The sequence below is a fragment of the Dicentrarchus labrax genome, unplaced genomic scaffold (genome assembly GCF_905237075.1).
Source record: "Dicentrarchus labrax unplaced genomic scaffold, dlabrax2021, whole genome shotgun sequence".
NCBI classification, from domain to species: domain Eukaryota; kingdom Metazoa; phylum Chordata; class Actinopteri; family Moronidae; genus Dicentrarchus; species Dicentrarchus labrax.
The window spans coordinates 802,736-827,517 of record NW_026136717.1 but is presented as its reverse complement, the minus strand read 5'-3'; the positions used below and the strand labels follow the sequence as shown (position 1 = coordinate 827,517).

At 39.1% G+C, this 24,782-nt stretch overlaps 1 protein-coding gene across 3 annotated transcripts; it reads right to left on the bottom strand.

Moving 5' to 3' along the window:
* Nucleotides 1-10: 10 nt before the first annotated feature.
* trappc14 (trafficking protein particle complex subunit 14) lies at nt 11-22,869 on the bottom strand. Of its 3 annotated transcripts, none has more exons than XM_051375208.1 (12): nt 22,075-22,869; nt 20,199-20,282; nt 19,129-19,234; nt 18,862-18,948; nt 17,939-18,059; nt 15,894-16,041; nt 11,087-11,148; nt 10,637-10,809; nt 7,170-7,309; nt 6,335-6,525; nt 5,122-5,286; nt 11-4,923 (listed from the first exon to the last, which is right to left on the bottom strand). In XM_051375208.1, exons 1-12 carry the CDS (start codon nt 22,597-22,599, stop codon nt 4,785-4,787), a joined length of 1,941 nt encoding a protein of 646 aa, XP_051231168.1. In that variant the 5' UTR covers nt 22,600-22,869; the 3' UTR covers nt 11-4,784. The 3 variants fall into 3 exon arrangements, with proteins under 3 accessions (XP_051231168.1, XP_051231167.1, XP_051231169.1); XM_051375207.1 differs by having other exon boundaries at nt 19,129-19,258; nt 22,075-22,863; XM_051375209.1 differs by having other exon boundaries at nt 11-4,731; nt 19,129-19,258; nt 22,075-22,846.
* Nucleotides 22,870-24,782: the final 1,913 nt, after the last annotated feature.

Genomic DNA, 24,782 nt, shown 5'->3' with positions numbered 1-24,782 from the left:
TACATTCAGATTGTCTGGACAGCAGCTGTGAGATTTAATATAAGTCAATACATTTACTATTAATTTCCAGTGTAAAAATACCACACATAATTTCACATATTTCCCCCTCAATTTCAGGACTTTAATGTTCAGTATGAACAGTGTCCTGATAGGTAACACTGACACATCATACAAACATACTGTATGTCAACAATAGGCTTTTAAGTGTTCATGGTTCTTAGAGGAAGATTCCTATGACTTTATTGACCCTTTGACCAGGTGTGGAGCCAAACACTGTAAACATTCGGGCTTAGCCCAAACCTAGTATTTCAAGTCATTTGAGATAATAGAATGTCTATAAGCTGTACATCATTTGAGAAAAATACATTGAAGAACCTAATGTACAGAAACAGCGATGATGATGTGTTCAATAAAAAATAATAATAATAATGTGTAGACACACACACTCGTTCAAGCTTTAATACAGCTTCTTCAATGCCCACAATAAGACGATGATTTTGAGAAAACGTGATTCAATATGTTCACTTGCCTTTTACAGCTCCTCCTCTTCCAAAACCCTGCCTGACAAAGTGAGACTTTTGACATTATAGGACCCTCAGTCCTACAATGTCAGTGTTTTTGGGAAATGTGAAAGAAACGGAATTTCTGGCTCTAAGCAACATTAATCCAACAAAATCATATCAGTCAGACCCTGTTTTCACTGGAGACACACAAGGTTAATGTTTTACACGCAAGTTATTGTCAGCTATTATTTAACATGCTACACTGCTAAGGAAATGAGAAGACACTGTAAAATGTTGTAGTACACTGCTGCACGATTAGACCATAGATGACAGCAGCACATCAGGTACTTTGCCCTGGTGAAAGCAGCCCCTCTAGATTGACTGGGGATAAAGGCGAATTCTGAGGTCTTTGCCAATTTAAGAGCATAAAATAAGCATCGCTTTTTAGCTATAGCCCAAATCCTACGGTCAGTCAGGCAAACATTTGTTATCTCAGCGATTGGTGTCGTTATATGGAAAAAAATTGAAAGAAATAGGGGTTGATGAACATCCTTTCAGTCTGCCTCCATTAACGTGGAAACAACTGACATACAACAACCCGTTCTCATTCCCAACTCTTTCTGACATCTGACACGGTTTCTGTCATTAAGAGACAGGTTTGGTCGTCTGTCCAATATGACGTTACTGTAAACTAATTCCTTCGCTGTGGCGAAGCAGAACTCCCGTTTGTGCTTATTAATTAACCTTTCACTACGAGAGAAGTAGAAAACATGTGAGTTTTTTTACTTCCCATGCTGCTTTATATTTTGGAAGCCACAAATCTCTTCTCCACAAATCTCTGTCCTTTACTCTTTACGGAAGTAAAGAAAATCGTAACCTGGGTTTTTTTCATCTTTGTACAAATGTGACGCAGGAATAGTGCCACTAGATACTTTGTTTCACCCAAAAGGGAGCCTGGATGTTCTGAAGACAGGACAGTTACCTATGCCTGCTCTTATCTATGGCATGCACACTGGAGATCAAAATTAGAGAAAAATCTACAATTTCCCAAATGTCAAGGTCACTGCTTAGTCCTATTTGAAATGATCCAAACCGGAGTAAAATAGCAGTATTTTAAGCATATTTCAGTTACATATGCTCTGAAGCACAGTATAAAAAACTTAAATGAGATATTTGAAAAAGAACACTGATCAAAATTAGACAACACTTTCAGATATCTCCCAGTTATTGGTGTTAATCCGGCACCTGGTGCTAATTTCCTTAATTATCTGACAAACCTCATTTAACTTGCAGCCTAACTTTCCAGTTTTCACTGACTTTGCAAGATGGTGAGCCATTCTAAAGTGACTGAAACCCTTTGGCAGCAGGTTGTCCAGATGAAGGCCAAAGGGATGACTATCAGTCATAGCAAGAGAAGTTGGTCGTTCCCAATCTGTGATTTCTAGAATATTGCATCTTTACAATGTCACAAACTCATTCAAGTCCCCCAAGAAGGCTGGTCATCCACGAAAGACAAATGCAAGAGAGGACAGAATAATTCGGAGAATCTCAGTGGGCAATCGGTTCAACGCTGCAGCTAGAATTGCTTGCATGTTCAACGCTGAACAGGGTAAGGATCTGTCTTGTCATACAGTGTCTCAACGTTTTAGAGCATTTGAACTGAAAGCCCAAACTGCAGAGACCAAACCTTTCATATGCAGAAAGATTCAAAAGGCTAGACTAACCTTTGCTGAGGAGCATGTTGTGTGGACAGAGGAGAACTGGTCCAAAGTTCACTTTAGTGATGAAAGCGAGTTTAATTTATTTGGGTCCGATGGGAAACAATATGTTTGTCGTCAAACTGGGGAAAGACTGAACCCAAAGTTTGTAAAGAAGTCAGTGTCATGGTTTGGGGAATGTTTTCTGCAGCAGGAGGTGGGCCCCTTATACAGCTACATGGCAGAGTGAATACAAATGTCTATCAGAACCTTCTTCCACAACGTGGTTCCTGCGTTCATCAACCAATCAGCCACAGGGACAATGCCCCCGTCACACAGCAAAACGGGTAAAGCAGTTCCTTGATACTGAAAACATTGAAATAATGAAATGGCCAGCCCAGAGTCCTGATCTAAACCCATTAGAAAACCTCTGGAAAATTCTTGGTGACAAAGTTATGGCCAATTAACCCAGTACAGTCACCGAACTGTGGAACAGACTGGAAGAAGAGTGGACCAGAATCACACCAGAACAGTGTGAGAGACTAGTGATGTCCTGTGGCCTCAGATGTGCTGACGTCATTCAAAGCAACGGCCTGTACACTTCCTACTTATTGTTGACTGTTGTAACCTTAAGAAAATGTTGTAATCTTTCAGCGTGCTACAGTCATTGCTGTTCTCTTATTTTGATCATTGTGTTTTCTGCAAAATAAAGGTTTTTTGTTGAAGTGTCTTGGTCATTTTGTAAAACACTGTTCTAGTAGCATGGTATAGCTACAACAAAAACTCCTTCAAATGTTGAGAAATGAAGATTACATTATTTCTGAAAAAATCAAGTGTTCCTAAATTGTTCTTCAATTTTGATCTCCAGTGTATGTGAGGGGTCAATAAAAGACAAAAACATCTATTTAAAACTAAGAAGCCACATAACTGAAAAGTAACAATCCAACGTTGACAATAAATAGACAGCATTAAGACAATTCAATTTAAATAAACTAGCCCGTGTGTAAAGACACTGAATGCATCACACTCACATTCCAATTGTATCGCATTTTATAATAAATATATAATGGATGTCAAGGCTGCAAACCACTTCCAACTATAGTAGGAAAGGTATGAGGCAATGCAAGCCCTTCAAATCTTAGCTGATGTCCTCCAGTGTACAATAACATATTTGTATTCGTAATATAAACAAATTACATTTTCATTTTTGTAACTTTAAAAAGGTCCAGTGTGTAACATTTAGGAGGATCTATTGGCAGAAAAGGAATACAATATTCATAGGTATATTTCATCAGTATGTAATCACCTGAAAATAAGATTGTAATCATTGTATTTTTTTTTTACCTTAGAATGAGCAATTTTTTTTCTACAGAAGGGGATGGTTACTCTTCTGGCAGAGTTCAGCATGTTAAACTGCCATGTTTCTACAGTAGCCCAGAACAGCCACACCAAACACTGGCTCTAGATAGGACCTTTGGCTTTTTTGCAAATTTCGCAGCCACCGTAGTTTCTCCTTTGTGCTTGAAAGGCTGACCTGTCAATCATTAGGTAGCCATGCCCAAAAGCATACATGGCTTTATCGTCTATTTAACTCTAAATGGGACCATCATTTACTAAATTAACATCAAAATGTATTGAAGAAGACTGAAACTAGCTATTGAGACCATAAACTTGTTAGGGAACTGTTTACTGAGCTTATAAATGAAGTGACAAGTCGGCTCATTCTTCATTAGTGAATAGTAAAGGTGTGTTATTGCAGCCAATGGAGCTACCCTTGCTGGCCTTTACATAGAATGCAGGTTTTAAGACACTTCCGCGTTGGCTTCACTTTTCAAACCCAGAAGCTCTGTCCATTATATGTACTGTCAATAATTTCAAGACAGAAACAGTTTCAGAACATGTTTAACTTAGGTTAGAACAACACAACAGGCCTGGCTCACATTAGGCGTTGATGTTCATCCCAAAGGTGTTGGATGTAGTATATCACATGGAAATAGGACTGTTTCAAGGTCTATGTTTTAAGACGTAGCTAGGCTAGCAGTTTTGTCTGATCTGACGGGGGTTTGATACCAAACAAATTTATTTCATGAAATGTTGGAATGTTACTTTACTACTGGATCCTAATTGCCACATTTCCTTACTATATCCTATAAGAAAACAATGGCTGCCATACAAACAATCAATGATGAGTCCCTAAACTTGACATTACTTCTTGTAATACTCTATAAATATCTACAAAATCACCCAGGCATACAAGTAGGAAGGCAATAAAAATAACCCATTGAGTAAAATGGAACAAATGGAACAAAGGCTGGAAGAATGTAAAAAATAAAAAAAATAAAAAAATAAAAAAACAAACTTAAAAACGTTCTCATCTGGAGAAATGATAACCCAGTGAAATGATGAATCACCTCCTCCTTCCATCAGTCTTTCGCTCTGAATGTCTCCTTGAGGAAGAGGCTCTGGCAGCTGGACAGAAGGATCAAACACTGATGTTTGTATCTCCAGTAAAGGTTTCCTTTCCAGGTCATCTGACAGCAGAAACAGAGAGAAGATTTGCTTAACATGCTTTGACTGGTTTCAGTTAAGAATGCCAATATTCTGTATTTGACAGTTTGCAATATGTGGTGTTACGAATATGTGGATTTTGATCCCCAGCCTTAGTGTCAACGAACAGCCTAGTCATCCTGCCTCCTCTCCAGCTGGCCTCTGATCTGCAGCACCTTTTATTACACGGTTTCTTTCATTTGTTGCTCTTAAACACGTTCATGGTATTTACTACATTGGCTCTGAATCAGAGTATCCACTACTGTACTCACTAAATGTTACCACTTTAGTTGTACATTTAGATAAAAAAGGAATGTTAATTAGAATATGCCATGTCATAACTGAGAACTATGCTGTAAAAGCTGATTTCTTACCTGCTCTGTACCTCTTGGATTGGTTCCAGCACTAACACCTTACACTCTCTCTTGGCTATTCTGTCCATTGAAATGAGGGTGTGGTCAGGGGGCAGGTAGAGGGCTCTGCCCATTGGAGACCCTATAGATGGGGTTACAGTCCGACGCTCCATCACACTGCTTGACCTGGAGACAGTAGAGACACTGCGTCAAGGACATGATAGCCAGGAATGTGTAGGTCCGACTTTAAATGTCTCTCCTGTACTGCATAATGTGTTGTATCTAACAATTAGAACCGACTGATATATCATTTGGCCGATAATGATTTTCCAGCCGATATTGGCTCTAAACAGCCAATCAGATGACACATTTATTTTATTTGACAGGAAAGTTATATTCAGTCTTTCACATGCATAGATTTTTGGTGGGACGGCAAGTACATTTCCCAGCAACAACTCATTTGTGTTCTTTAATAAAGTTATTTGTTCAAGAAAGCAGCCTTCTCAGTACCTGTGCATTGTCACATTGGTGCACAATGCACATAAAAAAGGCCTATTTTCATTCCAACTAAAAAATTCACAGTATCATATTATATTCAGGGTTCCCACATGTCCTGGAAAACGTGGATATTGAGATACATTTAGAGACCTGAAAATGTATTAAATTTACCAAATATCCTGGAGATAATCTATGCTGTCTGTTGTATTTTAGCCCCTCACTCAGCCTGCCTATGTAAACCTAGTTTAGAGTTAAATTGGCTGTGGTGAGAACAGTGGAAAGTGAGCTAACATGGAGTGTCCCATAAAGGCTGACCACCTACCTGCAATGACTCACTTCATCATGAAGCCTGCATCACTAAAATCGAGGAATAAAACTGGGAAGAATGTAAATATGATGCCTAAAATGTCCTGGAAAGGTCCTGGAAAATGATTTCTTAAAAAGAGAGGGAACCCTCCCCACTAAAATTTCATTTCAGTCGGGCTCTACTTACAATGACCTCATCTGTAATGTGATGCATTTATAAAATTACAAATCCGATACCACACATGAATAAGCCCTAGAGGTATTCGGTTTTTGGGTTACGATTAGTGGACCCACTGATGGGATCATCAAGAAGCTGCCATATTTTCATAAATGCTTGTCAAAGGGTTAATTAATGACATAATAATGAAAATATAGCTGAGATAAACTCTCTATTGGAAGCAGCACGGTGCTGCACAGTGATCCTCTGTACCTGACGTGGTGTGACCTGGACGGGTTCTGGTGGGAGAAGCTCTGAGACCGGCCCAGGCTGTGTCTTTCCAGCAGCTCTCTGACCGCAGGACCAGAAGATGAAGGAGAGTTCCTCAGTGGAGATCGAGACTCCATGGGAGGAGTGGACACCGAGGCTGTGAACTGGAGCTTCAGTTTCATATGCTGGCTCAACTACATTGTTGTCATGGAGCAGGATCGGGATGGACAAGATGGAAGAGCACTTTATTACATTACAATTACTGTATTATAATTACAATACACGAGTATTACGTGTGTAGCCGTGTTAATTTTGTCAATGAATATGTCTAGTTATGACAAATGTTTATGACAAATGTTTGTTTATAAAGAATAATGTAAAATGGTAAATGGACTGTACTTATATAACGCCTTTCTAGTCTTTCGACCACTCAATGCGCTGTACACTACATGCCACACTCACCCCATTCACATACATTTATACACTGATGCACAGCATCGAGAGCAATTTGTGGTTCAGTGTCTTGCTCAAGGATGCATTGACATGCAGCGAGAGGACCCAGGGATCGAACCACCAACCTTCCAGCTGAGAATGACTTGTCAATCACAAGGTAGCCAAGTCCTAAAGCATACCCTGCTACTCTACCCTGCTACTCTAAATGAGACCATAATTTACTAAATGAACATCATACTATATGGAAGAAGAAACTATAATAAATAAATCAAGTGAAAAGTAGGCTAATTGCTCTTACATACTGTCAATGGCTCAAGGAAATGAGGGAATACCAGTATATCAGTATACAGGAGAGCAGTGACATCCAGACAAATAATTTTGGTACCTCAAAGAGTCCAGTCCTAAGGATCTGGAAGGCCACGGTGAAGGAGAGGGTTGAGCCCTTCCTACACTGTCCGAGGTGGTTGATGGGAGACTGACACACCACTGCCCCAACCCTGGGGTCCTGCTGACCTCCTCTATGAGCTGATGAACAGATGGATGGATGGATGGATGGATGGATGGATGGATGGAGGTAGAGACAAGATGGCAGAGGGGAGCAGGTAACAAGCACATGTAGGGGAAAGAATGTGAAAGTAGATTAAGACAGAAAACTGGATGACTCAAAGGAGGTTTGTTTAAATACATTGTAGTGAGTTTTTCTAATAGTCGCGTCGTACTTATCTCTGCTGCTATTTCACACTAACACTGTACAAATACACAAATTCCAATCACTTCTAGATTGCTGTTTTTATATAGCTGGACCAGTTACGCACTGGACCAGTGCGTAAGATTTAGTTGCATTTAGTGGTGAGATTGTGGATTGCAAAAACTGAAACCCCTTGACTCAACAACATTTGAAGGAGAAACTACGGTGGTCGCGATGATGAACATATCTACAGCCAGTGTTTGGTTTGTCCCTTCTGGGCTACTGTAGAAACATAGCGGTTCAACATGGTGGACTCCATGGAGGAAGACCTGCTCTCACTTTAGATAAAAACATCTAATTCTAAAGTTAAAAAACACACTAGTTCTTATTTTCAGGTTATAATACAATAATGAAAACAAACCTATGAATATTATATTCAATTTCTAACAATAGATCCTCCTAAATGTTACACACTGGCCCTTTAAGCTATTGTAAATGAAAGCCTTCCAGGTAAAGGTAGATTTTAATTTGAAACAATCTGTAAAGTAATAAAAACATAAACTAGACATAAACTAGAAGTGATTAGAATTAATTAGTGAATTAGAAGCATATTTGTAGCTTAAAAGGGCCAGTGTGTAGGATTTAGCAGCATCTAGTGGTGTAGTTGCAGATTGTAACTAACTGAACACAGCTCGCGATTGCATTTGAAGACCTGGGAATGAGAACAGGAATGACCCTTGCAAAAAACGTGAAAGGCCTTATCTAGAGCAAGTATTTGGTTTGTCTATTCTGGAGTTTGGTCCATTAAGACTTTGAAAGAGCATTTGTTGATAAACTGTTGTGTGTGTCAATTAGGTCCCTTCAATGCTCATCTACAGCCAGAGGTCCCAACTAGAAGGAAGAATCATCTGTCCCAAGAAAGGAAGCAGTCTACCAAAAAGCAATATAGGTTTGATTTAAGTCACCAATAATCTCTGTTGGTAGATTTGGATGGGGTTATATTTGTTCTCTTTTGCAAAGTATCAAACAATACATAATAAAATTGCTCAGTAGAGAAGCTTGGAGGACTGCCTCTAGGTTTAGAACCTAACATGTAAACTGCAAATGATTGGAAGATTGAAAAAAAAAATTTTTTTTTAAAATAGAAAACTTAGCTAGAACATACTTAGTGTGAAGTGTAACAACACTTACTCATGATCAATACTACACTTTACTCCGTTGGCTGTGTTGCTGAAGAACTCAAAGTGAACTAATCTGAGAGAACAAAAGCCTGAAACAGCAGTCAGAAGTGGCAGTATCAGTGACCAGTGAAGCAATAACACTATTTACTGTAGAAATGAGTCACAACTTGTACTCTGACTACACTACACAGAGTAAATCTAATATGAGCTGCATGTTAGAGTGATGAATAGTTTTCTTTTGTAATGTAACTGTATGAAACAATACTGATATTTTATTTAGCTCTTTAATTGTAATGCATGTGAGGGGCTTTGTGCTGGTGGTAACACACCCACTGCTGGTAGAATTTGAGGTATTCACCAATTAGCTGAATGTGTAAAGGTAAAAGCTGGCAATGAAAGTGTTATATCAATGGCAGTGCAAAAAAGCAAGCAGCACTATGTCAGCTAACCTTGAAATAAGCTTTGCCTGTCTGTTCTCTGTGTTGTTTCCAGTGGCATGCAAAGAGCATAAAGGTGGAATGACAGGTGCAAAGTGAGGCAGCACAAAGCCAGGTATTACAGGTATTTTGACTTAGAGGCAGAAGCAGTTCTGTTGCAAGATGATACAAGCAGAGAGACCGGTTTGTCAAGTGCTGCTGTTGTAGTTTAGCTATAAACGTTGACAAAGTCTGTCTAGGGAAGAGGTTGTGGTGGGCAAATGGGTTACACACAGGCCTTTCCCCTGGAAAACTGGATTTTGAGTCCCAACCTGGGAGACTGGGAGAGTGTAGTGTGGGAGAGAAACAGGATTTGGGGGTAATAAAATAGATGTGCCCCTGGTCAAAAGGTTGAGTTTATGATAGGAAGAGCCAGGGGGAAGTCACACATCAAAGGATCATTTGGTGAGAGAGACCTGGATTTACAGGAGTAACATTTGCAAGACACACAGGGGGTTTCATTGTTTGTGATGTAATGAGATGCACTGAAATGTATATAAGGGAGAGCATTTTGGAAGTCGGGAGAGAACATCCATGACGTGACCTTCTCTCCATGCAGCATGAATTAAAGTGACTTGATTATCACACCGGCTTGAAAGTTCTTCAGAGACTTAGCACCTCTCACGTTTGGGAAGAATTTCCACGACAGTAGATTTTAGAAACAATGATTAATGGTTAATGTTGACATATCAGGTTTAGGAAACAAGTTTACTTGGTTAGGTTCAGTGAAAGATTGTGGCTTGTCTTTGCCAAAACAGCTATGGTGCAGATTCCATTGTTTGCTACAAACACCTAGGTGCATGTCTCTGCCGTTATAATGTGCTATGATTATTGATATAAGATATGTACTTTATTAATCCCCTATTGGGGAAATTGTTTTTTCACCCGTTTTTATTTTTACAGACAGACAGACAGACAGACAGACAGACAGACAGACAGACAGACAGACAGACAGACAGACAGACAGACAGACAGACAGACAACAGACAGACAACACCACACACACACACACACACACACACACACACACACACACACACACACACACACACACAAACACACAGGCTGAAAAACACACGGCAGTGCACAGGAGGTGAAACTGGCACCTCTCCAGCTACCAGTCCACACTCCGTATTGTGGTCTGTGGGACTTGAACCGGTTCCCAAGCCAAGTCCCTACAGACTGAGCTACTTCCGCCCCTAATGTTATAAAGCATTATGAATATCAGTGTTTATAACTATAATTATACATCACTATCAGCACAGGATAATTTAAGTATGTTAACATGACATACAAAGGCTTACCAGATGAATCAATTAATTAAACAATTCACTTTATTTATGCTGAGGAGTGAAGCATCCTTGCGAAGCAGTTGTTGTGCCTTGGGGTAAATCACCAATCACTCAACTGGACGACATGTAATGAACTGAATGAGAATAATTCTTTGTGCACAGTAAGAGTAGGAGGTAGAAAGTGAGACTGTATGATGGTAAAGACTGCTACTCACCCTCAGAATTCCAGATCAGACGAACAGCCAGGAAATCCTGCAAGTTGTTCAACAGGGTGTATTTTACCCAGAAGTTCTCAAGTGGCCTGACAGCACTGGGACAGGAAGCTGTCATCACCATCCGAGGACGATACAAGCGGATACTGGGCAATGAGTAACAACTAGAGATGTATCTGGAGACAAAGCAAACAGGCATTTTAATTTCCTTTAATTTGTCTTTTTCATCATAATTTTCATAGCAGGAAAAGTACAAATGAAACAAATTATGTTAATGAAGGCTCAGGCTGTCCCAGTGAGACACCATTGAGCATGCACAATGCCAGCACTCGCTTACCTAAATGTAATACATTTGTTTTTAATGTTATCACTGAAACCTGTGCTTTTCCTGCTATGACATGTTCATAAAATCAAAGGGTAACCCTAATCTTACTTGAAATATCTCACAATTACCTTGTGAAAGGCAGTGTTGGAGTGTACCATTGTAGCACAGCCACCAATGGGACTTCCAAACCCTGTAGAAAAATATACAATAAACATATTACGATCATGGGAAATTAGGACATGGTCCTTAATGAAGGAGGGCTAGGGTTAGGGCTTAATGCCTAAGACAATTTCAAGCAGTTTAAGCAAATTACTCTTTTTTTTCTTAAAAGAAGATAGACAATATATTTGTGAACCTGAAGTTTCCAGGTCTTTGGCAATTTAATGGCATAAAATAAGAATACCGTACTGCTTTTTAGTTAATAGCACACAATCATGTTATGTCTTTCTGATCAATGATTGCCAATGGTATAAGACAAAGAATTTAAGAAATAGGGATTGAGTGTCCTTTCAGTGGGCCTCTATCATGTAGATCTTTTCCACCCACGGGGAACTGGCTCTCTTCCATGATGAGGGTTTGTGCATGACGCGCAAAATGACTGAATGAATTGAATGAATTCAAACTGAATGAATTCAAAACACAATCAAACTAGCGTCTTCCTCGGCGCATTATCTATTCCACCTGTCTGTCTCGCTCTTGCGCTTCCTGCTAGAGCGCCCCCTGGAGGACGTTAGCCCGTAAAAATTTATAGATTAGCCGCATCATTGTTTAAGCTGCAGGGTTCAAAGCGTGTGGAAAAAGTAGCGGCTTATAGTCCGGAAATTACGGTAGAAGGTATGTCAGCTCAGTCTATGTAAATGGTAAATGTACTGTACTTATATAGTGCCTGTGTAGTCTTTTGACCACTCAATGCGCTGTACAGTTCCCACATTCATGCACTGATGGCAGTGGCTGGCCATGCAAGGTGCCAACTGCTCACCAGAACAAAAACTAAGCATTCACACACACTCATACACCGATGCACAGCATCGGGAGCAATTTGGGGTTCGGTATCTTGCTCAAGGTTTGAACTGCCAACCTTCCAATTAGTGGATTATCCACTCTACCTCTGAGTCATATGTAAATTTTTAAGGTTAAAATACCCTCTGGTCCCTGCAGTATTTCGAGTGGGCAGACTGTCAAACCAAACTCTATTCTAAAAGCTGGTGTGTAAGGCCATCAAAAAAAAAAAAACTTCAGTTACACCATCGCTAAGACTCTATTGTAATTCTCTTCAATCTACAGATACAATAGGCACACATGTCAGTAACATCATTAACTAACCTGTGAAGTGTTTGTCACAGACATACATATAGTGACTGGCCGGGTTCCTCTCTTTACCATGTTTATCTTATCTGCAAATGGTCTGAAGCCACAGATCGCTCTTTTTTACTGTTCTTCACTCTTTGGAAAAGTGAAGAAAATCGTAAACTGGGATTTTTGTTATTGTTTGATGTGAAAAATGTGAAACAGCAGCTTTTAGGAATGATGCCACTAGTTTTTTTAAGTTTGGCAATGGCCCTTTTACAGAGGTTGCTTTCACCCAAAAGGGGATATGGTCGTTCCTGTTCTCTTCAATGTGCTTGCGTCCAAACCACAGTGGTTTGCAAAGTCAGGATCCCTTAAGGAACAACTAGCAGTGTGACACAGCATTTAAAAAAAAAACATGGACAGCTGCTTCAGAGGGCAGCATAGATGCTGCTAGCATCAACTATAAGGATGTAACAATACACTCACAATATGATTTCTTACAAAAAAAAATTTAAAATGAGATCGAAATCAAATTATAACTTAAAGACTGAAGTCTTTACTTGTCAGACAACATCTACATTTTTCTCTTATGTTTTCTTTATTAAATTAAAGAGTCTATCTAAAGTTTATTACTGAAGTAGGGTATAAACTGCCAAACACTGTATATTTCCTTTTCTTTGTACAAGTGAACTTGATATTTTTCCTAATCAGTTCTATCAGAACTAGAGAGTATTTCTTAATTGGAAGAAGAGCAAATAACAACACTTAAGGCTTTTCTTAATGGAAAAGATGTTTTCACTCTTCTCCCGACTGGCTTACTGGTTTGTTGAACCAATCTGTTCAAGCCTGTGACAGTGATAGACAGATGGTTCATTCAAATCACATTACTGCATCAGTATTTTTTTCAAATATTGCCTGCCCTTTTCGAGTGACAACCTTCCTGATGGTTCTGTGTAATAAACCATCTGGCGCAGTTGGGTTACTTACCTGTAATCTGTATATGAATATATGAATAATTCTGATTTTTTTTTTATTATACAAATAAAAAAACATTACAGGATTAACTGGTGGGGACAGGGAGCCCTTGTCCAATATGTATAATTCAATTCAATTCAATTCAATTCAATTTTATTTGTATAGCACCAATTCATAACAGAAGTTATCTCAGGACACTTTTCAAATAGAGCAGGTCTACCGAACATTATTTACAGAGACCCAACAGTACCACCATGAGCAAGCACTTGGCGACAAGGGCAAGGAAAAACTGCCTGTTAAAAGGCAGAAACCTAGGACAGACCCTTTGGATCTAGGTGGGTGGTCGTCTGTCTCGACCAGTTGGGGTGAGAGAGAGAGAGAGAGAGAGAGAGAGAGAGAGAGAGAGAGAGAGAGAGAGAGAGAGAGAGAGACAGACAGGCAGACAGGTGCACAGCAACAACAGTAGCACCAACTACACTAATAGTCGACAATAAGGCTGGGAGTTCGTGTGTATGGGTGGTTTCCATAGGCCACACAGCACTGCCAAAAAGGAATCTCAATAAAGTAACAAGGTCTTGTTTCTGGGAAATTAGTCTAATCAGTTTTGCATTAGAAAAGTAATCTGATGTTAATAATAATAATTATAGAAATCAACTAATATTTTTATTATGCTGTTTTGCTAATAAAAAATGCACACATTCTTAAATTCAGCTCAATAAAGTGACCAAAATACTTATTTTAAGAAAGTCTATCTTAAATAAATTAGTTTTTATTGCTTGTAAGAAGCACCACTTGCTTAAATTTTTGTTCTTTTTTCTACTTTTAAGGCCTCTTACAGTTACAGCTAGTTTTAATAATTCTAGCCAAGCAAAATTGGCTTACCCCATTTGCAGATTATTTTACTTAATACAAGACATTTTTATTATATTTAATAATATTTAGCTTGTTTCAAGAAGGGCTGGTTTTGCAGTGTGTCAACTGTTTTCATAGGGACTATTTCCTCAATAGAAAGAATTTGCCCTCAGGGGATTCTCCACTGTGTCATTCCATTAGTCTGAAAAACTGAAGTGAACTTAGTGAAATTATCCACTGGAGGGCTGAGGGAGCCAGTCAACAAAAATGCTCACTTCAGCTGTGTATATCACCCACAATGCATTGAAGTTGTGCAATGGTTAGGCAATTTAATGTATGTCAATTTTAGGGAGAATGCACATTTATCATTTCAGGTTACAGAGAAATATTAATGTGTTAATGAGGTAATTTTCTTCCCTATGAAAATCATGGATTAAATTGCTTTTAAGTTTCAGTTTTTTATTAAAATTGTTTGTAAAAAGCAGTATAGCACTGGCGGCCAATTTCTGATAGTTTGGGCTGAAAGTGTACAAGGGCAAGTGATATCCATTTAAATCCCCCGCAGCTACCTCGCCCATTTTCCCTTCACTCTCCTAGTGGCCTTGGTGTGACATATACTGTTACATAATACCAAGTGGAACTACTAATGAAACACAGCTATTGTGTTCTGTGCATATGGACTGTACAGTGACACCGCTTTTGGAACAAGGTGTGCCTAATTTTAATCTAAATGGCCAGATACCACTAAGAAGCAGGATTTATTTATTTAGCTCATTTGGACGAAGTGACCCTTTAAATGAGTGGCAGAGAATTTGTGTGTTTGTGTGCTGAATATATGGTTCACGAAACACAAAATTGGAAATTGGAGGAAACTAGGAAGATGGAAAAATGTACATTCAACGGCTGAAACATTCCATTACTTTGATTTTAACAAACAGAACTGGATTTTAATTGTCAGAAGTCTGAATTTTGGGAAGATGGGAAGCAATTACCAATTTTGTGTGGAGTAGCAGAAAAGTAATATAACTAGTAGTGTAACTAATTACTGTTGACAGGGAACAATAAGTAAAGTAATAACATTACTTTTGAAAAGAGAAACTAGTAGTAAGCAATGAGTAATAAATTACATTGTAACTAGCCCAACACTGGTGATGGCCTTAGCTATTTAAGTCAAACATTCTACATTTGTTTTGTCAAGCATGATACAGTGTCTGAAAGCAGCCAAAAGTGTGAGGGTTGGTGCATGGTACTGAAGAGTTATTTAGTTGTCAGGAGGCGGAGCTCCGGTGGGCTCTGGTCTTAACTATGCACCAAGGTTAGCGCTGCACGATATGGTAAAAAAATATATCATATTGCGATTATCTTGACAGATATTGCAGTATGATTCACAATTAGTGGGAATTATCATTTTTGATTACCAATTAAAATGTTCACAGAGAGAAAAATATTAAAATCATGATGATGTGACATTTGTTGGTGTGTATACAAAACAAACATGTTCTTACATCTGAACAAGATTTGTAAGTCAGGGAATCTACAGTACTTTATTTAATGCCGTTTGTCACATTTTACCTTTATCAATAAACTGCAGCTTCTCTGATTTGGATATTGAACTTGGCCATATTGCGATTTCGATAATAATTTGATTAATTGCACAGCTCTAACCAAGATCACAAAACTTATTTGGGCATAAAACTTAAAGATTCCAACATCTGATTTAGCTCATTTGTATTCACAGTACTGTTCAGTAATGGGATTTTCTTTGTCTTCTCTGATAGTCTCTAATCCAATTGTCAGTCTTTGTCATGTATTCCTCACCTCACTGGAGTCCTTCTCCCCTTTGTCTTCTAGCTGCAGCTGGAACAGGAAGTTCTGTTCCTCCAAGGCGCTGAGCATGCTGGGTAAACGTGATGACTCGCTGTCTATCCGATAAAATGAAGCCATGGTGACCTCAGCTGATTGGTGACTTAAGTGGAAAGTGTAAACAAGAAGTGCTTGTTAGGATGATTTCTTATCACTGGGGCCCTTCGTCTCATATAAGATACTATGGGAAAATGATTTGACATGTTCTGTGTAGATGAGTAACTTTATTGGGGCACATTTTACAGAGTCCTCTACAGCTGTATATTCTCACATTATAACATTCATACTTTAAATCTCAATTATTATTTATTTTAATATCTTACATCATAAATCATTGTTTTGAATTGTTAATTGAATTAAAGCTGCAAGCAGCGTTGAGCAGGACCTCGCACTCCACGCAACTCGGGGCGTGCTGCGGCCGCATCGCTGCCGTTCTTACCCATGCGGACCAAAACATGAAATTTCACGTAAATCAGCTCAAAACTGCCACGCAGTGCTTACTTCCTGTTGCCAGTAGGTGGCGCTATCACTATGTCTTAATATTGTCATGTAGAAAAGTTCAGGGCGGGACTGCTATAACACACGTGAAGTTTCATTGAGATTGGACCACGTACGCTAAAGTTATGAGGACGTGTTCAGGGCGAGGCTGTTACAGAATATATGAAGTTTATTGGAGATTGGACATTGCACACTGAAGTTATGAGTGCTGTTTTATGGCAAATCGGCTGAATTCGACAAGTCGTCACCGGCACGGTCATTTCACGTAACTCAGCTCAAAATCGCCATGCAGCACTTACTTCCTGTTGCCAGTAGGTGGCGCTATCACTATGTCTGAATGTTGTCATGTAGACATGTTCAAGGTGAGAGTTATCAAACACGTGAAGTTTCATTGAGATTGGACCACGTACGCTGAAGTATTATTTTTGTCCTTTTTAAGTGAGCCTCAGGGAGCCATGGGGAAGCATCGTACCAACTTTCATCGTAATCACACATATCGTTGTAGAGATATACACTTCTTAATTTTAAAGAGCGCCACCTAGTGGCGATGGCCTGAAATTGTGCACGATGCTTAAGGAAGACATGTGGAACTATGGACCCAAGTTTGGTGTCAATCGGACATACCAATGTGGAGAAATGGTCCACTTCCTTTTTTGACGAAAAATCAACAGGAAGTGCTAATTTTATAGCGTGCTTATTGTTTGAAATTTCAAAAATGTTCAAATTACTTTTTTTGCCAGGGCGGTCCCCAGGTGCTAGGTGAAAAATTTTGTGCGAATCGGACAAAGCGTGTAGGAGGAACACGAAAAAGTAGTTTAAGGACATTTCGCGCTCTAACGAAAAAAAATTATAGGCGGAAGTGGGCGGGGCCTATATAGGAAGATACAGCTCCATTCACCGAAAGCGTGGATATAAGGTTTTTGAATGTACGATAAACTATGCAGAAGTTATTAGCCTAAACGCATTTTTTATGATAGTAGCGCCACCTAGTGGCCAACCTGAAAGCGATGCATAGAATATCCCCATTTTCACCAGGCCTGACAACTTTGCCAAATAAAATTGAGTTTTCGTATATGTTCAGGGGTGCAAAAATGCAGTCAAAGGGGGCTAAAAATAATAATAATAGGTAAGAAGAAGAAATCGAGCAAATACAATAGGGACCTTGCCGGTCGCTGGCTCGGTCCCTAACTAAATCTAAATGTAATTTCTGCAACACATCTTCACTGCAGCAGTTTTAGGTATAAAGACCTTGTATGCCATTCCACATATGTAAAATTAAATGTTCCAGACTAAAATTTTAAATAATATATGCAATGTTGTGTACTTCTATGCATTAAAGATGGTTAAAATTCTGATTCATAGAGGCAGATTTTTTTATTTTTATTTAAGAGAGTCAAAAGTGACCGTAGTTGCAGAAACAGCCTTGTATACTTTTACATGTTAACTTTAACCTTAACGCTAACCATGCTAATTTTTTGTCAGAGTTGCGAACATGTACTTACCAGACATTGTCGACTATGAGAACTGAACCATCTGGCATCATTGGGAGGTAGGATGAGTTATAGTTGGGAAGGATCTTCATATCTCTGAGACACACCTCGTCCTGAGAGCTACAGTTCAACACTGAGGAAAGAGAGGAGTAGAAAAAGGTTTGCAAAACTCATTACTCATCAGTGACCAGTCATGTTGTGGAGATAAAGCATCAGCATTTAAGTGGTGTGTCACCCTTTACTAAAAATGTTGTATGATGTACAAAAAGGACTATAATTATCTATTTGACAGTGCCACCGTATTTCATTCTTATAGGGGAGAGCGGGGTAAGATGAGCCATTTTTTAATATTTAGGATCACTACATCAAGGCAATCATAGTTTTGTCGCTAACTAATATATCTGCATATATTTCAGGATGTTGTGCATCCCTTCAAACAAACAGAATGAGTGTAAACAAAAAAAGTGGTCTCGTGGGAGGAGCTGGGTAAGGAGCTGGGTAAGTTGAGCCATATACCTATTTGGTCACATGACACACAATGTCACAATGTTTTTTACCATTTCCTAGCAACAAGGGGTGGCTCAACTTACCCTTTGGCTCAACTTACCCCACTCTCCCCTACTGGACAGAAACTTCCAGTTGAGTGTCTGAGAAGACAAACTCATTTCAAAGTAAATTCACAGGCTGGCTCAGAGTAGAGATAGAGTGAGCGGGAGTAGAGGGGTTTGTTGCACCTGTTGGGGTGGGACAACAGATTTTTTAATTGGTTTGAGGAATTTATTGCGTAACTTTCTGAATAAACATACGTGTGTGTGTGTGTGTGTGGTTAGTGAGTGTGTGTGATAAGTGAGTGTGTGTGAGAGAGAGAGAGAGAGAGAGAGAGAGAGAGAGAGAGAGAGAGAGAGAGAGAGAGAGAGAGAGCGCTGCGGGTCTACCTTTGAGGACAGTTAGGTGTTTTCCAGAAACAGTCATCTGCTGACATTGGACACCGGGAGGAGGAAGAACATTCAGGAGTGTGCTGACTGAGAATGGAAACCAGACACCGTTAAAGCCAGAAACTTTACAACACGACATTACATTAAATCTATAATCCATTTGGACTGATTTTGTGTGCCATTCCACAGAATTCTGTAGTCCTAAAAAACCTGGTAAGTTACAAGTCTTCGAACTCTTTGGTGTTGAGAGAAACATGGTGTGAGTACCCTGTGCCTTGAAGGTGCTGAGGTCCTGTCTGAAGGTGTGTGTTGGACTCCTGAGCTGCAGAAGAGTCAGATAGCCATGTTCCCTCACCGCCACCTTGTCCTCCTCCTGACTCCACACAGTCACAATGATCTGACGTCACAGAGAGGCAGACAAACGCGGGACCAGACAGTTCACAAACAGGGTCTTAGCTTTGTACTTTTGTCCATCATTTCAATGTTATTTTACAGTTCACATTTGTTGTCTCCTTGCCAAATAAGTTAGTCTGATGTCAGGGTTTGTTTCCAACTTGTCTGATTGTCTAACTGCTTGTGTGTCTTGACCTTGCCAGATTTGTCACCGTGATCTAGAGTATGAGCTCTTATCCTCTGGTAGACTTCCAAAAGCAAACTTTTAAAAACCTCTTCAACCCTACCTTGTCTAAAATTTTAAATAATGCTGCTTGAGGCTGCAGGGATTACGCAATAGATTAATAGTGTTCTTATCACTGGTTATGTAAGATGTGCAATAAGTGTAAAAGGTTATGTGCAGTATGTATAGTTTTTGGTTGGGAGTTGGTACAGAATGTGCTGTTTTGCTTATGTTCTCCATTATTACACATGGAGGCAGCTATACGAGTGCAGGATTTGGGTCCAAGTCAAACTTTCCTACAGGGACAACAAAAGTATATTGTGTCATATCATATTGTATCAAATTGCATTGTATCGCATCATATCATGCTGTGTTCTGTCATATCGTATCATATCGTATTGCATCTTATTGTATTATATTATATCGTGGCACATGCCATTTTTGAAATATAGTTTATAAAACAGGAATGTGAATGTCTGTAATTCAAGTTAATTTAATACCAGATAAATCAAGGTAATTCATACATTAAGGGGAACAATATTGTAAATCCAACAATGCCATAAAACAGTCCTGCTGCTCACTAATGTGCAACATTGCCCCTAATAGTCTCATACAACCAGAAATATCAAAGGAATAGCTACCACAGGATAAACACAACGGCTGACAAATGTATACTGTCTCACAGTAATATCCAGTTTGCATTGTTGCAGGTGTGTCTGACCTTGACTTTGAGTGTGTTGACCGGCAGCTTGTCCAAAGAGACAGTGAGACTAAAGATAACCTGATCATCCAACACCAGAGCAGACTGCAAAAGGATAAGCAGAGGGCAACATGTTAAACATTAAAGGCAGTGTTTGTTTTGGGGACAACATGTGAAATAAATTAGCAGCCATCATCAACAAGAGTAATAGAGCTGTAAATTACAATTATAAAGTCATTGTTCAATAATTAACTAATAATTTTCAATTAATTGTTCAGTTTATAAAATGATTGAAAAATGCCAGTGAGGTCCAAACAGATAAAAAAGAAAGAAAGCTTGAAATCATTTATACATAAAAAAGAAAAGCAAACAAAACATTCACATTTTTTAAAATATAAATGGTAAAAGAACTGTACTTATACAGCGCCTTTCTAGTCTTTCGACCACTCAATGCGCTGTATACTACATGCCACACTCACCCCATTCACACACATTCACACACTGACTGCAGTGGCTGCCATGCAAGGTGCCAACTGCTCACCAGAATGGAAACTAATCATTCATACACACTCATACACGGATACACAGCATCGGGAGCAATTTGGGTTTCAGTGTCTTGCTCGAGGATACTTCGACAACCTTCTCGATTAGTGGAGGACCTGCTCTACCTCTGAGCCACAGCCACCAACATCTGAACCAGTAAACTTTAACATGTTTGTCTAATAAATAACTTTAATGGTTAATTGATTATCGATATGAAACAGTACTGCTAAAGCACATTGTACAAGATTACACTATACCAGAAAAAAAGCCTTATTTTATAGTGCAAAAACAAAATCCATGTAACAAAATATTATTATGTTAAGTAATTACAGGGGCTATATGAAAATAATAATATTAATAATAATAAATAAAAGTGAAATAAGCATAGATAGATAGAAATGGGGGACATTGTTATATAAGTACATTTTAAATATTTAATTCAACAGACACAATTTGGCTGTTACCCAATAAGTATTGAAATGATGTACCCAGCCATTTACAGACTGGTATCATCTGTGATGCCTTCGGCAGCTGGGGATCTCCTCCCTGTCTGAAACCTGGCCGGCAAACAGGTGGAGCCCAGAGCTGGTTTAAAGCCCCTGAAGATATGACTGCACTGTCAAGTCTGAACACATCTGGAGCGCAAAGATTACTGCAACAGGCAGACGGAAGGCTGCAGGCGCTTGTGTCAGACAGAATCAAATGTAACAGAAGAATAAAGGGCACGTTCAGTGTAGAAAGGACATGTATAAATGTCAGTGGTTTGGTTTCTCATCAACTCAGGAAATAGTATGAAGGTTACTTCCTATTATAGTGCAGGTGGTGATGAGTCAGTTTAAAGGTTACAGTTATCCTAAATGCCCTCCAAAACATTGTCATTGTTTTTGCCTTGAATTCAGACTTTATTGGATAGTAAATACAGTGTAAAGAAAGGGGAATCCCCTTTCTATTAGAAATTCTCTAGGCTCTGACTGGTTGTTTTCATTCAGGCCCAAAGGATTCTTGCAAATACCATTAGGAGCACCACAACAAGGCAGAGGAAACAGATTGTTTCACAGGACATCTCTCTCATGTACTACTGTCTGGGTTAAAGTTTGAGCAAATACGACAAAAAGTTATATTTATGAAAGTGACCTATTGCAGCTTTAATAATGACTAAATAGTTATTAGTATTAGTATTGGTCTTTGATAATAAATAAATAAATAAATGAATAGGGGTCAAACGTTGATATCAGTATTGGTCTTAAAAATGAAGCTAATTCTGACCATGAGTGATTGCATGTGTGCATGCAGTCTTACCCTAATATTTTTAGATAAGTTACCTACTGCAGCTTTAACTACTGATTTTTCTTACCTTTACCGGTTCTCTCCCACACTTTCGCCCATCACTGGCGGAGTTGTTGTGAACTAGAAGCGGGCTGCACTGTCTGAAGGTCCGGTTGTTATCCGGTCTTCCGCGGTCGTCTGTGGTTCCAAACTCCCTCTCTCCGGGCTCCTCTTCCCCGTCCTCGCTGCAGCTGCTTTGGAGGTCAGGCTGGTACTCACGAGGCCTCTGCTGCCGGCTCTCGGCGACGCACACACTCGCCTGAGCTGACAAGAAACCCGCCAGATCCTTCAAAGGCAAAACACCGGAGCTGTCATCCCTCCCCGCTGCGTTCCGGGACCGCAGAACCAACAGGAACTGGACGCTCTCCCCGAGGTAGACGTGTTTTCGCCGCGGAAGAGTTGTGTACTCTGTCGGGTCTAACAGAGTCGATATTGGAGCGGAAGGAAAGTACATCAAATACTCGCATTGTGATTCCATCATTACAACCACAAAGAAACTAACAGCTAATACGCCGTTAACCACCAGCTGCAGTGTAAACAAACCGAGGCGCATGTATGGTAAAAAAAAAATACCCGGATGTCAGTGTGTAAAGCAGTCTAATACATTTAACATCGTAAAAGGCATAATTTTAATAATAAGTCACTCTCAAGCTGTACATATCCATCGTCGCTGATTAACTTCCGTTCACAAGTAGAAATACAAATAACAGGATTGCTAGTTGATGCCCGACAAACAGCTTTCACCAGACCACACTAATCAATGACCGGGAAGCAGAACACATAGCCAAGCTTCAACTTTCTGCATAACCAACCAAAGTACTGAGAACAGGGCAGAGACAGAAGACAACGGAGCCCCCCTAACAGACATGGGGAAGGGAAAAAGTCGGGGGGGAATTAACGAGTGAAGAAAAAAACACAGGATGGGAGAAAAAAACAGGAAAAGTTTAGAAATGTTTGGATATTCATAGATTCTCGAACTTTATGGAAAAAATACATCAGACACACATTATCGTTAAAGCTGACTATCTGTATGTGCCACAATAAATGTCTGGAGGTGATCTTTAATAAATAATAAATAAAGGTTAAACAAGTGGCATTGTGATATTACCATGGCCACAGCCAGCTATGAGTTTACCAAGATCCGGACCTTGTTAATTATTTCCTGATAAAATCTTCTAAGGATTCTTCTTCTCAACAGGGAGTTGAAATCGTCTGTTTCAAACCACTATGTGTCCTGGCAGCTGAAAAGCTCTATATGTAACGAGTTGCGCACATCGAGTACAGTCTTGTCATTCTGTTGACTCCGTTTTTTAAGGGGGCTCTGCTTTTAAAATCCTGGCTATGGCCCTGGATATTATCAGTAGTGGAAATAGAACTCACATTCTTTACTTTTACTAACTACTACAAGGACGGGTAATACTGCAATGTAAAAATACTATACTAACTTAAAGTCTTGCGTTAAAACATTGTTACTGAAGAAGAACAATCAGATAAATGCACTTACAGAATCAAATGTAAAAGTGGTAATTATGAGCAATGGTCTTTTTTATAGTGTTATTATGCATATGATATCATTAGATTGTTGTTACTGATGCTAGGTACTGATACATCTAAGCAGAATTTAATGTTGCAACTGATCAAGGTGAAGCTAATTGAACTAATTATATATTATACATCAGTTCATAAACTGTTGGGCAATTTACTTCACAAGACCAGTAAAGATAGTAAAATTGAATTGAAATCTTATATATATAGTGTCAATGATTTGATTATTTGATGATAAACATTTCAGGAGGGGTATTTACCAATCTCAGGATAGCGTACAGTTACAACTAAAATATGGTGAGAAATCAAAGGGTACAATATACTGTATGTAAGAAAGCCATCTATCCTCTGGATGCACTTGATCTGTAGTTTGTGCTTGTACAGTTTTTGTGAGGCTGTGATTACCCTAGAGGTCACAAAGGTTAATTTTATAGAATGAGGTTAAATTAAAAAAAAATTTGACATCATCATACACGAATACAATTGACTCCACGTGAGTCTCAGCTTTCCATTTATATTCAATTTATTTAATTCCAATACTGATTATGGACCCCAGTATACAGAAATATTAAAATACACTAGGTGAAAATAACCATAATATGCAAGAAGCTTCATGGAATTAGCAGAAAGTGGGCATGTTGGTAAAGTGGGGACTCGTGGGTATCTATAGAAACAATTTTATGCAGAGTGGGGTGGCACTGGCCACCCCCGAAATCTGACTGGCCCCTAGAGCCACCCCATTATCCTTACCTCTTCCACTCCACACAGTCTTTCAGAGGATGTAGCAGACTCCATTTTAATGCTAGATATAAGATACTAGTATCATAAAACTAGACAACCTGACACATCCATTGGTACCTACCATGCTAGCATGTCAGGATAATGCTCCAGAAAAACCCGACATTTTTTAAACTAGTATGACATGGTTGGTACCAATAGATGCGCAAGTTTCATATATACCGGAATCTTCACTCTAATTTTAAAAGCCACTACAGCCTCTGAAAGACAGTAATGTTGGCCACAGCAAATGTCATTAGTTATTTTTATAAAAGTTGCCTACCGCAACTTTAAAGGTCCAGTGTGTAACGTTTAGAACTTACGACTTACATGTGCACTGCGTTTCATGAGTTTTTGAGCATGGGAAAGCCTCCAAAAATGCGATTCATTTGTTACTAAAATAATAATAATCCT